A 15,273-nucleotide genomic window follows, 5' to 3' on the forward strand; every position below is an offset into this window, starting at 1 on the left:
TAATTTGATATTTAGTCGATTTTTAATATTGTGATCTCCTTTTCCATTCTCAAATTTATTATTTTTTGAAAAATATTTTTTAAAAATACTCTCAAATAAAACCAATTTAAAGGGTAGAAAAGAAATTTGAAAGTTTAGAAAATCTTTTTGATTATTAAAATGGACTAAAAACACTTCTAACTTGGCATAGATGATTAGTCCCCAAATTATTGTCAGCCTCAAAAACATCGATATGCCATATGACATAACAAGTGATTTTAAACTCTTATAAAAATATGCGACTCTTAGTTAAAAATAATTTGAAAAAAATGTTGAAAACACAGTTAAATTTAAAAAAAATTAAGTACAATTAGTCAAATAAAAGAATATTTTTAAAATCACAAATAATTCATAAATGAAACTAATAATTTAAACCAAATTCAAAGATATTTTCAAATATCTACTTTAAAAAAAAAAAAAAGAGAAGGTATAATTGAATTTTTTCTGAGAAAAACAATTATAAAAATAGTTTAAAAAAAAAAGAATATACTTCCAAAAACACACCGATAAGAAAAAATAAATAAATTCGCCCATGATACCTATGGTCAAATATAAATAAGTCCATAACCCCGTGTGAACTCCGCGTTTTGGTCTTATCGAGTTTGACACATATACATGTACTCGATTTGGAGGCGTTGCCGGATAAGACTAAAAAAATATGTTGAAAATTTTGACAATAATTACAATTTGCTATGATTGTGTTTCTTATACTAAAATATATATCAGTACATTTGAATGTACGATATTAATCATGGTTGTTGTAACAGAAGAAAACCACGTTTCATTACATGTCATTTCTTTCTCTAATAATAATATTTGGGGTTTGATAGTTCTCTATTTTCTATTTTGAGTCTTCTTTGTTGGCTGCCAACTTGTGTTGTGGAAAAAAATAAAATTTTTCATGAGATATTTTTTTGGGGTTTGAAAATTAATCGTATTTTAAGAAGTATAACGTAAATAGTGTATTTATATACTATTGATTGATAGATTTCATAGCTTAAATATGTAATGCATATAGGTGGATGACTGAATAGTAAGGAATTGTCTGATTGCTGGTTAGAGTTATGCATATATTGTTACTACTATATTTACATATATGAATTACGTAGTTAAGTAGAATTTAGCAATATTCTACGCAAAACAATACATAAATTTCATTAATTTTACATATGTGTTAGTTGTGAATGTTTTTAAATTACATACCAAATATTGTATTAAATGTTATACATAACAAATAATGCTACCAAAGATAATATTATATTATGCAGAATATAAAGAAATAACGTAACTTAACTCTTAACCAACTAACCAATGATTCATAAGGAATTTAACCAAACTATCTAAACATGTAGTATGAATTAGATAATGTATATATTTCATATAATATTTTCTCTCTCTTTGCCCCCCTTGCCTTTCTCAAGCTAGAGAGATAGAACAAGAACAATTTTATATATATTAACAAAAACTGTGAGAGAAATTCAGCCCAAATCACTTAAGTATGGACCTCATTTAGCCCATGAACCAAATCACTTCAAATATGGGCTTCATTTAGCCCAATTACTTCAAATATGGGCCTCATTTAGCCCAATTTTTGTGAGAGAAATTGAGCCCACTAAGTTATTACCCGGATGTTCAAAATCGAAATCCAAACTTTTTCCCAATTCTCGTTTCCATCAAAATTTGGTATCAAAGATTCAAAACTACTGACATGCCTCGATTTGAAAGTAAAAATGACGATCGGAGAAGATCGTCTCCGTATTCTTACAAAGATCGGAAGTCGCATCATCACGAGGTCAATTTTTCTCTTAAAATTTTCTGACCATATCATAATTTGATTCAAATTGCTCATAATTTGCTTGAATAATTTGATAGAATCATCACAAAATCTAGTAATTTGACCTAACGAAAGAAGTGACGACAAATTTCTATTGTACTGGTGATCTTGGACGTGAACTAAATCAATTTAATCTGAGAAAGAGTGCTATATTTTTATTTTATTCCAAGCAACAGTTAGTTGGATGAAGATTACGACTTGAAGCTCCAGTAGGACAATTTTTTTGTGTTGTGTAGAGATTAGGTGGGTACATAACTCTAGCAAAACCGGTAACCTGAATGGAATAAGTGTTGGTGGTTTATGGATATCAGGTTATTGAGTTACCAAATTTGTAGGATGAGAAATGGTTGTGTGCGAATGGAATTTTTATGTTACATTGCCACATGGTTATGGCTGAAGAGAAAATGCAACCCCAAATTGATAGAAATTCTCATTTCTAAGAACTTCGAGAATGAAAATTAAAATGTATTAGCCCTGACAACGTTGGAGTAGAAAGTATTAGCCAAGGGTGTTAGAGTTACCTTGGAGTAGTAATCGACCTTGGTGTCTATCATGGGAGAGTAATGTTGACAAAAAGAAGTAGGTGGTTTATTCCAATACTTCTTAAGTTTTGGTGGAAAAAGAGCTGCCCGGTATATGTGCTAGTGAGAAATTGAAGGTACTCGGTGGATTAGTTGAGCTACAGGTATGTTGACTAGTGCATCATCATACTAAAGGTAAAAGGAAGTACTTAAAAATTATGTCCCCCATGTAGCAATTCCATACTTTTTATCTACTATGCCAATTTAAAGTTGCTAAACATATCCTGGAACCATGTAGAATGGTGTTGGATATATTATGGAACAATGGTTTTAGATACTAAGTCGCTTGGACTATCTACTTTAGGTGCCGCACCCGTGTCGACACAACATGGGTGATTGGGTGTGGGTGTGAGATTCATGTCCGATTTGGCCAACCGATTTTGAGTATTTTGACCAAAATCGATGGGAATTTGGATAGTTTTAATGATTTCTATAATCAATACAAAAGCTAAGGCAAAATTGAAGAAAATGGAATACCTTTTATATAGAAATTTCTATGTTACTCTTTTTTCCTTTAATCTCCTTCCAAGATTTTCCTCAAGTTCTCCACATAATATCTAATTTATAACTCTATTTTTTAGATATTTCAATTACTTTTAGGCGAATCCCGCACCTGGATCCATATTCCCAAATCTTAAAAATTAGATCATGAAGGATCGGACCTCTAGATTCGCACCCGCATCGGACACCCGCACCTGCAGTGGCAGAGTCGGGATTTTCAATAAGGGGGTTCAAAATTCATAGAAATAGACTCGGAATAGCCGAAGAGGGTTCAACATCTACTATATATACATAAAATATTATTTTAATCATGTATAAATATTATAATTTTCCGTCGAAGGGGGTTGTACCAAGGTGGATCCGCCACTGTGCACCTGAGTCCGAGCAACTTAGGTTGGACATATAATGGAACTTTAGTATTTGATGTTTAATAATTAAAATCTGCATGTTGTATTCATGCAATTCGATTTAATTTCAAGCACTCTTACTTAAAATAACCTGTCTCTTTTTTGTTTCCTACATTGTCAACTCCATAGAAGAAGCTTTTGATTGGGAATTTTGATCAGTTAGGCCAATTTTAGTTTGTATGTCATCTCCTGAACTCGTGAGCATATATTTCTTTGCTTGCTGCTATGGCCTAATTTCAGAATATCGTCTAATTGAGCTTCTCCAGAGCCAGTCTAATGGATCGCAGCACTTTAGAGTGAAGGCTAATTATTCTGGAGATCAATACCGTCACGGTCACCGTCAGCGTGAGGACTACAAGGATAAAAGCACCAGGAGCCACAGAAGAAATGACGACAATGAGGATTACAGCCGTTCCAGGAACCATAAATTTGACAGGTCATTTTAGGAAAAGTGTTTGTATGCATAAGCTTTTAGATCTTTCCATTTGTTATGATGGTTCTTTTGTGGGGTAGGGGGTGAGTCTATTTTGAATTGATAGGTCATACTTCCCTCATGGTTTATTATGTTCTGTCTAATTTCCAAATGTTATAGCTACATTCAATTTGAAGAAATAAATAGTTAGAGGATAGTTAATATATAGGATTTGTTAACACAAACAGTTCCATGAGGAAAATCAAGGCACTCGGCTCTCAGCTGGAAGTCTTTGTACAGTTGTAATTTTGGCCAACATAAGACAATTCTTGCTGTTTCAACTATAAGAAGAATATTTCTTTGATTGGTTTCCTTTATTTTATACATTTTTTTTTGATAAGTAAAGCTTTCTATCAATGGGCAACATTAGCACTAAGGCTGTTCTGGACACTACAGTAGGATGTCCCAAGTACAAAATTTGTTCAACTTTGTAATAAACTAAACGGAATCTGCCATAGAGTGCTCTTCATATGCATATTATACATTCACTGAAAAGCTAACTAACTAAGCATCTCTATTTGAGGACAAAGAGTGCAGTTCTTCTGTTGAAACATCTTTGATTCCTTTCTTTCTGCACCACCTAACAGACAGATGCAGGAATGGTTCTCCATAATCTGCTCAGCGCCCAAGGAGTTCCTTGACATTCTTTGGCATCACATATCTTAAACCCAAAATATGTTCAAAATAAGGTTCCACAACTGGATAGGTGGGAAAAGTGCAAATAGAAAGAAAAAAAGACGATATTTATCATTTCATATTTATCTTTGTACTTCTCACAGCAACAGATTCTTGGCAGGTTATTAGATATTAAAGAATTAAAGAAAAACACACAGCCAAATTATACATATAAACCTTTTGTTTCATGATGGATTATATATATAGCTTACATGATTGTTTTACGAGTACAAGTAACACACTGGATGAATGAATATTTTTTTTTGTGAGAATGGTAACATTAAAATGATTATCATTTTTATTTGGCCATTTTGTTATTATTGTGATTTTATAGGCGCCAAGATCGTGGAGGTAGATATAAGGGTGAAACATGTGGATCCCGTTCTAGGTCAAAGGATCGGTCTCATGAAGAAGCTAGATCAAGATCAAGTTCTCCTTTACCCCCAAAGAGGTTTCCTAATAATTTTTTTAACAATATGAATTTCCGAATTGATAACTCTTTATTCTTTAATACGCTTTACTCCCAGGTTTTCTTTTCACAAATTTTGGCCTGCAGTAATTTAGTCCGGATTTCATCTCCTAAACTCTTTTTTTCTATGAAATATTGCTCTTGGAATTTCCTCTAGGTCTTGCATTACCTCTTTGTTTGTGTTTTAGTAGAATGAATTTATAGTGGTTTCTTTGTCGTACATCTATTTCTGTTTGGCATCTGAAGCAATCATTTATAGTAACAAATCAATTTTTCTAAACTGAACTCTTCTGATTGTTTACTTTTGTGTTCAAACATCATCCGGGTCTATACTGTACATTGCCAGATTACTATGTTTTTGATGTTCATGTATGAGTGATGACCTTCCTGTGAGATGAAATGTGGAAGTACATTATGCGACCCAAGAAATGTGTGTCTTCAGCCAATTTGGATAGTCTGAGATGTTTTATCAATTTTGTCAATCTTTGGGAACAGTGTACCAACTGATAATTCTGAATCAAATTTTGTTTATTTGCTCAGTAAAGAGTCTTGTGCTTTTAGAAACAAATGTCTTGCATGCTCACTTCGTCAGTCTCAAAAAGTAGAATTTGTAAACCGCCTTGAGCTTAACAATGTTCAGCAGCCAAGTAAACTTTTGAATGATGATTAACTTCTTCCCATATACTGATTATATCTTCCATATGTTATTTCGATGAAGGGGTGTGTGGTTTCTGGAACCACACTTGTGGTTCTGTATTTAACCTCTCCCTGGTAATTTACTGTGCTCTTTTATAACTTTTTTCCAATCATGTTTAACAGCAGTGGGCAGGTGAAATCTGAACAGGAGTGTGTATTAGCTCAGGCAAGGCTGCACATAGCTATGCAGGTTTGAATACTTTCTACAGTATTAAATTATTATTCTAAATACTGCCTTTGTCCCAAAAGTTTCGACATTTTTCACTTTTTGAGCTTTGAGCTAAAGTGAACTTTAACTAACATTTTATAATATGTTCACGTGCAGTTTGATATGTGCGAATTGTAATTGTTGTACTTATTGTGAAACTTCTAAACTCTAATTTTAATTCAATATAATAAATAAATTGATCTGATCTAACTCCTAAAATTGGTCAAACTGACCTCAATAAGCTAAAAGTGATTGGGACACTGTGCATTTTCCCTTAATTTTGAATGCTGAAGATTACATTGCTTGCTTGCAGAAATGGCTTTTGAAGCTAGTGGTATGACTATTCCTGGTACAGAGATAGGGCCTGTTGTGACTGCTGAAATTCCAACCAAGGTCTTATGCTTAACCGATAATGACAAGGTAAAATATTGTAGTAATGCTAACGAGTTAGTCATTCTCTGGATGTTTTGAAGGTGATTACCCCTCAAGAATTATTTGATGACGTAGAGTATGAAGAAATTTTGGAAGACATGAAGAAGGAGGCCAAAAATTTGGTAACTGCAGCTTCTCATTCATTAAAATATCTTCTGTTATCTCTTTTTTGTTTTATGATATGTTCTTTTGTTTCCATCTGTTTCTCATGTTCACATAGAAATTGTTTCTATTAAAAAAAGATGATTGAAAATGAGACACTTTCAAATTGATTTATAGTATGATGGTTGATTGCTCACCTTCATAATTGGATGAACCAATGATTTAAGACTTAAATGAAGAAGAGTTTAAGGGAAAAAGGTAACTGGATTTATAATAGTTTTCAGTTCTATGGGCGAAACATTTTTGAATTGATGATAAAAGATTGGGTACCTTTGCGGAACAATATACTTTCAACTGTTCTTGCTTGAACTTTCAGCCACGAATTTTGTCTCGCAAGCTGCTGCTCTATAATGTCGATTTCACTCATAGGACTACCCCTCATAAGTCTCTGCTACTTTCATTGACGTGTTCCCTATTTATGTGGATTCTCGTCTTTCAGTTTATTAATATTTCCTGATATATTGTACATCCATTTCTATTTCGGGATTTCCTTTTATATGTGCTACTCAATCTGTACAATTAAGTATTTGATAAGTCAGTATTGGATTTCCTTTGGCTGAATTATAGGTGACTTGATTGATGTTGTTATTCCTCGGCCAGAACCTGATCAAAAAATGGTGATGGTTTTGGGAAGGTAATAATGTTGTCACTTTTACGTGTCCGAGCTTTAAAAATTAATTCGATTTTGTTATGCTGAGCAATTGTTGTATCTGTGCTGTGTGTTCTGCAAATATATTTTATTGTTTAAATAATTTGCTGCCATTGAAAGTCCATGGTCACTTCTTGGTTGACATTGGCAAAATAAAGTGCTCTGTTACTACAAGTTATCGCTTATTTTCCTTTTTACTGTTTGACTCTAGATTTTGAGATCATCTTAGAATGTACTGTTTAGGCAATTTTTGAATGAAGAAGTGATGCATAAGCATTTTTATTTTTTTCTTTCCTCATCTGTCTCTCATATGTATTAATCCTCAATCTGCTGCACAGAGAATTGAAACGACTCATTATTTAATCCTCATAAAAAATGCACACAGAATGTAGCATCACAATCAATTGATCATTTTGCCAGTAATGTACATCTTGATAGTTCACTTCAACCCTGCATGGGTGTTATATATAGCCATATTTCAACAGTCAGGATAATACGCAACAATTATAGTAGTCTTTTTCGATCTTGAATCCCCCCCCTCTCCTTCTTTCAGATGGTTTTGTGTTTCAAACTGCAGGTATTTCTCGAGTACTCTGACACTATCGATTGCACGAAAGCAAAGGCAGCACTTGGTGGCAGGAAATTTGGAGGGAATACTGCTGTTGCCATTTTTTATCCTGAAGACAAATGCTACAAGAAGGATTATGCCTCTTAATTTTCTGAATATCTTCCATGTTTATAGTCTTGTATAGTTTTAGTGCTTGCAATCGGCCATTTAGCTGCGGTCAAGGCCGTTCGATAATTATTTTTCTTCCATCACAATTGCAACGCTAACCCAGCCATATGGTGGGTGGTTTGAGCTGCTTGATATAGTCTCTCTATTAGGAGAAGTTTTTCATGTTTCAAACTATTGTAATGACCAGATTTTGGATATATCTATATAATGCTCAATATTACTAAAATATAAGCCTTGTTCAACTATTAGTTGATACCAATTTCATGTGATTTTAAATCATTTCTAGTACTAATACTTTTCAATTTTATTCGATTGCAGATTCATCTAAATATTGATATTTCAATAATATTCATTTCCTTTATTAATTAGTTGAGGTTAAAATAACCCAATATTCATCTCAATATAAGTACTAATGTTAACCTAACACAAAGAGAGCAAGGAGAATGAATGAATAATCAGATCTCTTTCTCATTTCTTATTGAAGACAACATAAAAGTTCAAACTACCAAAAGAAAAAAAAACTATAAAATTGAAGTAGAGATTCAAGAACGTGAAGAAATGCCAAAAGGGAATATAATACTTAGTGAAGTTTTATCCATAAAGTATGATTTGCTGATTAGGATTTGTGTCACTGTCGATTCATGTTTTTATAGATAAATTTTGACCATTTCAATTTTTAATCCAAGATTTGTTGGGAACTAAAATCCTCAAGCAACCAATGGTCTAATCTAACTTGGCCATTTCATAAGATTAACATATTGTTTTTGTTATCCAACTCAAGTTTTAAAGCGAAAAAGAAAACATTTATTTAATCCAAAGAACTAAAATCCTCAAACACAACCAATGGTCCAACTCTTGTCCATATTATAAGATTAACATATTCTTTATACTGTCCACCTCAAGTTTAAAGTGAAAAAACAAACAAAAATTTTTTTTGGTTCCATGTCATCCACCTCAAGTTAAGAGGAGGGAGGGGGGGGGGGTGACTTTTTTTTTATTCTATGGCCCCACTAAAATCCATAAAAACAACCAGTGGCCCCACTTGCCCATTTTTATATAATTAACTTAACTTTCTCTCCATCTCAAGATTATTAATGGATAATGTTTGACACTTTTTGTCTCCTCCAACCCTCTTAGCTATAAATACTCATCTAATCACTTATCATTTCTTACATTTTGTACCAAAGTTTATCACCTTGTTTGTGCTTTCTCACTAATTTACTTTTTCATAGATTTTGTTTGAGAAGAAAGAAAATGTTGGCAATTTTCAAGAAAAGTGTGGTTGATCCACCAATGGAGCTGCAGAGCCCAGCCTCTTTGCAATCATCAAACAAGGCTGTTTCCCCTGAAGAGACTATGAAGAATTTCTTAGCTTCAAATACCAACAATGGGTTTTCTATTGGATTCATGGACAAGGCATTCTTGGCCTATTCCAAACCTCCATCCTCATCAAATGCTCAACAAAGGTGAATCTTTTTAACCCCCCACCAGAAGAAAAAAGAAATCACCCATGCCTCTGTTATCTTGAGATTTGGCTATATTTTTTATGAAATGATCGTAAAGATTTAATTTTTCACCAGTAAATAAACAAAAAGATGTAGTGGGATGCTAAATGTTAATGATCATTTCTTGAATTCTTCGTTCTTTTGTCATTTTGCAGCTTTTTATTTGTGGTAATGAGACAAATGTATGGACTTTTTTGGTTTTTCAGGTTGTTCTGTGGGTTGAATGACATATACTGCATTTTCTTGGGAAGCTTGAATAACTTATGGGCACTAAACAAGCAGTATGGTCTGTCAAAGGGTACCAATGAGGCCATGCTTGTGAGTGAAGCATATCGTACCCTTCGTGACAGAGGTCCATTCCCAGCTCATGAGGTTCTCAAGGGACTTGAGGGTAGCTATGGCTTTGTGATCTATGATCATAAGGCTGGTAATGTCTTTGTTGCCCTTGTGAGTTCTTTTCTAGTTCTAAAGTTTATCCCCATCAATATGCAATTTTTAATAATGGTAGTTTTCAAGCCTGTTAGTGCTGAGCACCTCAACTATTCATTAGAGTACATGTTGCCTCTTACCAACACAGCTATGTCATAACTGCCTACTAAGGCTTAGGCAGATAGAAAGAAATGATTTTAGCAGATTCTATCTCTTTCTTGCAGTTACAATCACCAAAAGAAAGTGCATTGTCTCTATAAATGTATATAAACAACATTTTCTTACTCTAATTGGAGATGGAATGATGGTGATATCAATCTTGAAAGGGAACATATACAATAGATCATTTATTATATTCTATTAAGACATAATTTCCTTTTTTTCTCTTTCATTGAATGTCATGAATTGTGTCTATGTATAGGGTGCTGATGAAACTGCAAAGATGTTCTGGGGAATAGCATCTGATGGATCTGTCATGATCTCTGATAATGTGGATCATATCAAAGGAAGCTGTCTCAAATCATTTGCTCCCTTCCCAACCGGTATGTAGCTCAAATTGGACCAATGTTTAAAGCAAGATGTCTTTTATCTTTTCCAGTTACACTTGACAAGAGGCTGATGGGATACAACTTCTTTTAACAAGAAAAATACATTGAAAAAAAATTGATTTTTGATGAGATGGATATCTTGGCAGGGTGCATGTACCACAGTGAAAGTGGATTGAAGAGCTTTGAGCATCCAAGTTTCAAGATGAAAGCAATGCCAAGAGTGGATAGTGAAGGAGCCATGTGTGGAGCTTGCTTCAAAGTTGATGTCTACTCCAAGGTGAATAGCATGCCAAGAGTTGGAAGTTCTGCCAACTGGGCTAATTGGGGCCAGCAGGCTTAGGTTCATTTGGACCTCACTTTAACTAACTACAATATAAAGAAGAAAAGAAAAAAGTACTTTATCTTTGTCTTCATTCCTGTTGTTATTTTCTGTTTCCCTATTGTATTTCAATAAGCCTCCTGCATCTTCCATAAGGGCCTCAGCTTTGTAAATTTTCACATGAGGTTCCAACATGAGAAGATTGTTGAGTTTCCCTTTTTGTTTGTTTTCTTAGTTCCTAAGTGTTGAAAATTAGTAATGAGCAATTAGAACATTCTATATAAGTTATTTGTAATGACAATCAAGATGCAATGACCATTTAGTTATTTTCTTCACAAAATTTGTGCTAAACCCCTTTAAGTTTATGTAAATATTGAGCCCCATCCTCATCCCTAAAATAATTCATTTCAACCACTATGAAATTATTCAGAGATGGATGGTTGGATACTCACTAACATGAGTGAACAATTTGAATTTGAAGCTTACAAAGGAGGACGCAGAGAAAGCTGAGCAGGTCATCTCATCTTTGTCACCAGATGAGTTGGAAAGAATGGTGAGATGGGCAGCAAGGATTCAAACAGGAATACAAGTTCTCAAGATTACCAAAGATTTTGTCATGGCAAATCCTGGCATGAGCTTGGCACTTTTTGTGCCCATTTTTGCAGTCTTCCTTCACCTGTTTGGCTACATCTGAGCTTTTTCTGTTCTTTTATATTTTCTTGTCATGTTAGGAAAATTCATTCATTTTTTCTTATAAGTTAATAAAATTCTATACAGAACAGCACTAAACAGTGCTGGATATGTACAATATAGCATTACAAGAAACTCATACTCCTTAATTATTCTTGCTAGGACTTAAAGAGATCTATTTAGCATCATAAACAATATACTTTCTACACCAAAAAGTTAAGCTGTGATCATGTCTTGATCTCTTTTGATTTGTTACCTTTTGATAGAAATTGGTATCTGAAACTTGCTAGCCTGACTTATCTGGATTTGTGCTGGTAGGCCTACTAAGAGAGTGAAGTGCCCTTCTAAGAAATCCTCCATTCCTTGTACTGAACTACCAAGTGGTTTCATTCCTAGACACAATGATAGCGACTCGGTAGTCTTACAAAAGATCCAGTTCAAGATAAAAAACCTTTCATATATGTGTTGCAACTTAATGTAGCAGAAATAGATAATTTTTATAATCTGCATTTTCAAATGTGCATCAATATCTTAAACTAAGATATCTTTTACATCCCAAGTGTTTAATGAAAATATCACCCCCATTTGACTTAAAGAACTGCTGGTTCCACTATAACTACTGGAAGGAGCCAAGATGGTGTTATATTAATCATGTTCTATATATCCACTTGGGTTTTCTCATTTGTTGTATAACATTTAGTAATGGAATCTGCAATTGTGGATCTAAATAGTGCTTTATGGACCATGATTCAAGCTGCATATCGTATTTCATTTCTCATAATCCTTATGTTGAACAAACTTTCAGGTATAGTATTCTTGGTTCTATTTTAAAACCTCGTAATCTTGAATCACTTAGATGGTGGTTTCAGGTGAACGAGAAAGGAAGAAAAGAAATCACAACAGCTAGACCAACCAAATGTTCATGTTCTATGTTTTTTTGAGTATGTCACCATTTGTATGTGTGTAGGTGTGTGTGGGGGGGGGGGGGGGTGATGCAAAATAGAAACTCATTTGTTATCAATGAATGTTGAATAAGTAAGACTTAAAATGGTTCAACAAATATAGGCCTATGCCCATTCCCAATAGTTTTCAAGCCACTCTTTTATTTTAATTGTGTCAGAGTTTTGTGAATCTGTACGATGATTCGATTATTTGCCATTTACTGCTGTTGTTCTTGGTGAACTCTTTTTTAAAAATCATTAGCTGATAATCCACATATCCATACAGCTTAAGTAGCTTCAAAGTAGGTATATCATCAGTCTAAATACTTCTCAGCAAGCTCTTTTAACTCTTTTGGTGACAGATCCAGAAGCTGAGGTTGGGTCTGAGCTTCTAGCACGACGGAAAAATTAGTCTGAATAGAATATACTGGTGAGTCTTACACTAGTTCCATCAAAAACTCGTGTTTCAGATATTTATTTTAAACATTTTTTACACTTGTATAAACTGCTCTTGGATGCTCCTACTTACACTGAACTGTTTTTTTCTTGCTCTCTGTTTTGAACTGTTACTAAAGTCTTTTAGTATTGCTAGATCTGTCATTGCTATGGAGAATGTCATTGTTGTATTTTACATGGTACATGATTTCATTTACCCTCTATTCTACGTTACAAGGTCAAATGTTATTCCATCATTCAAGCAAAAGCAAAAGTACAAAGCCAAGTAAACGTTGATATAGACATGCAACTGATTTATAGAAGATATAACTTAAATAATTGTACAACCCCTAACCTCCACAAAAATAAAAAACTAAAAAAAGGATATGAAGATCACATAATGGCTAGCTTGGCAAAGGCGTCTTTTAAACAGGAGTAGCAGCAAACTCTAGGATCTCTTTGTTAGTCTGAAATAATGACATATCAATTTCTGTCAAAGTGATTAGTGTGTTTATCCTGTCTCTACTTGGGTCATCCAAGAAAGTTAAGTTGTTCTTCATTGGATTTTTTGGTGGAGTCACCCTTGTAGGGCTACCCCATTCAATATCAACCTAATATAGCCTAATGGCACAAGCTGGCACAAAGATAAAAATCATAGTTATGTCTAATGTGATCTTACCTGCTGGCTCTAATATGATTTCCATAAGTGAACGTGAGGCTAGCTGATATCGAGGATGTTGTTTAGCCTTGCATAGCTGAGCAACGAAGTGGGGCACTTGTATCTCATCTTCTGTCGCTGCTCTTGTATTAAAGAAATGAACATCATTTCCAATGGTGTTTAGGGGCAATGGTGGATGTAAATTCATTAGATGGCACGATAGAGATGGTATGAATATGCCTGAATTATTTGCCTTGGACGCTGCCCTTCCACATTCATGTATAAGTGCTGTGGCAACTTCAAATCGAGTTGGATTCTGCACTCCTAGATTCATTGAAACTGTATCCTTGAGTCTGCCTAAACTAGAGGATGAGAAACGGTACATTTTTGACACACGCGGTTGATGCTGATCACGTTGAACATCAGGCACAGCATACTGAAGGATCATCCATTAGTAGGAAGAAAGAATTCACATCAAACTGGGAGATGGTTTGAAATCAGTCTCTCGAGTTATAGCAGCATAATCATTGAGGAACTTAGAGATACACATGCATCAACAATCTTATGTGATATGCATACACTGACCGCTATGCCACCATAATCAAAATGGCTTAATTGGACCACTAGTGGCCTTCTGTCGTTGAATGAACTAGGAGTCCTCCAAGGCAAGTCTTGTGAGTACACTGAATCTGTAGCAAGGTTTGAGAATTTCAGACATTGGACAACTGACTCGGACATTTAGATACTCAACACCAATGTCATTGCAATCAACATAGAAGCGTTTATCATCCATGATTAATCTTCCGGCAAAGGGATAATAAAAGGCCAATACTTTTGAAAGGGAGTATTCAAGAATCTGGCTTTACATTGTTTGCTGCAGGTTTAGCGTGTGATCGCTGAGAGAGAAGATTGTGATGTATATGCAAAGCAGGGGTGGGAGAGGAGGACTTGATGTTCTTTTGTGAAATAATCATCGATAACACCATTCAGAAGTACTAGTTTGCAAGTCTTAAGGTTTAAATTCCTGCAATATAATGTAGAAGGAAGATAGTAATGGTTGAAGAACAGTAAAAATAATTATATTATATCACTTGTATGTTCTACGCATTCTTTCTTTGTAATAGTAATTGTTAAACAGGTCAATATGAGTACTTTTTGAATTAATATAATCGATAATTGTACAAGAAGGTTGACTTCATATATACTTTGTTAGATTATATCATTTGTCACACTTCCATCTCATTCTTTAAGTACCAACAGGAAGTTTTATATATGATATCATTCCATACTGACATTGAGACTGTTTTGAGAAGTGATATAAATCTTACAGCTGTGGCTTATAATAATAAATTCTTTTTAAAATCAATGATTTCTATTTTAGATGTTCCTCTACATATTGAAATAGCGCCTTCCTTTCTTTTCCAAAAGCTATCAATTTACCATAGGAACTTCGATAAGACTCATTCAATCTTCTCTAGTGACTTTGGGACCATTCCATTCATTGTCTTCGTCCTATTTCTTATTCCTTATGACAAGAGTCTGTCTTGCCTCTATGAACATCTTTTGTAAGTGGTAGAAACGTCAGCAAAAGTTAGGTGGGTATCTAGATCTAGGAGTTCAAACAATCTTTAATTTGGTTCTCTATAGCTAATGCTACAATTTCGTTGTTTATTTAGGAGGGTTTACTTCAACTGTACTAACACCCCTTTGTCCTTCCCCATTAATAAATCATGGTTCTTAATTAAGGAAACAGAACTGTTAAAAGATTGAAGTAAACGAGACAGAAAACTACGATTTGAACCAGAGACCATCTTAATTAGTTCAAAGTTTTAATTTTGTCCTATAGGCTTCTTTGTTAAAGTAACCGAAGATAGTGAAGCAAAGCAC

At 34.1% G+C, this 15,273-nt stretch overlaps 2 protein-coding genes and 1 long non-coding RNA gene across 17 annotated transcripts; all 3 read left to right on the plus strand.

Annotated features, from left to right (window-relative positions):
• Positions 1-1,654: 1,654 nt before the first annotated feature.
• LOC101268341 (splicing factor U2af large subunit A) lies at positions 1,655-8,087 on the plus strand. Of its 14 annotated transcripts, XR_011215049.1 has the most exons (9): positions 1,704-1,831; positions 3,492-3,539; positions 3,629-3,798; positions 4,844-4,960; positions 5,798-5,864; positions 6,196-6,275; positions 6,356-6,436; positions 7,044-7,110; positions 7,703-8,087. XR_011215049.1 is itself a non-coding variant. In XM_069294478.1 (8 exons), the coding sequence occupies exons 1-5, from the start codon at positions 1,748-1,750 to the stop codon at positions 6,220-6,222; spliced, it is 465 nt and encodes a 154-aa protein (XP_069150579.1). In that variant the 5' UTR covers positions 1,655-1,747; the 3' UTR covers positions 6,223-6,302; positions 6,390-6,436; positions 7,044-7,110; positions 7,703-8,087. The 14 variants fall into 14 exon arrangements, 11 of the variants coding, with proteins under 11 accessions (XP_069150579.1, XP_069150577.1, XP_069150582.1 ...); XM_069294478.1 differs by lacking the exon at positions 3,492-3,539 and having other exon boundaries at positions 1,655-1,831; positions 6,196-6,302; positions 6,390-6,436; XM_069294476.1 differs by lacking the exon at positions 3,492-3,539 and having other exon boundaries at positions 1,655-1,831.
• A 152-nt stretch (positions 8,088-8,239) lies between these two features.
• Positions 8,240-11,582, plus strand: LOC101268056 (uncharacterized). Of its 2 annotated transcripts, none has more exons than XR_011215046.1 (5): positions 8,240-9,327; positions 9,573-9,813; positions 10,217-10,337; positions 10,490-10,736; positions 11,144-11,282. XR_011215046.1 is itself a non-coding variant. In XM_010318432.4 (5 exons), exons 1-5 carry the CDS (start codon positions 9,116-9,118, stop codon positions 11,354-11,356), a joined length of 918 nt encoding a protein of 305 aa, XP_010316734.1. In that variant the 5' UTR covers positions 8,240-9,115; the 3' UTR covers positions 11,357-11,582. The 2 variants fall into 2 exon arrangements, 1 of the variants encoding a protein (XP_010316734.1); XM_010318432.4 differs by having other exon boundaries at positions 10,490-10,620; positions 11,144-11,582.
• Positions 11,583-12,583: 1,001 nt separating this feature from the next.
• LOC138342227 (uncharacterized) lies at positions 12,584-14,608 on the plus strand. Its single transcript, XR_011215050.1, has 2 exons — positions 12,584-12,723; positions 13,571-14,608. It is a non-coding gene; the product is annotated as an uncharacterized lncRNA (long non-coding RNA).
• The last annotated feature ends 665 nt before the right edge of the window (positions 14,609-15,273 follow it).

This window comes from Solanum lycopersicum, chromosome 2, assembly GCF_036512215.1.
Source record: "Solanum lycopersicum chromosome 2, SLM_r2.1".
Taxonomy (NCBI): Eukaryota; Viridiplantae; Streptophyta; class Magnoliopsida; order Solanales; family Solanaceae; genus Solanum; species Solanum lycopersicum.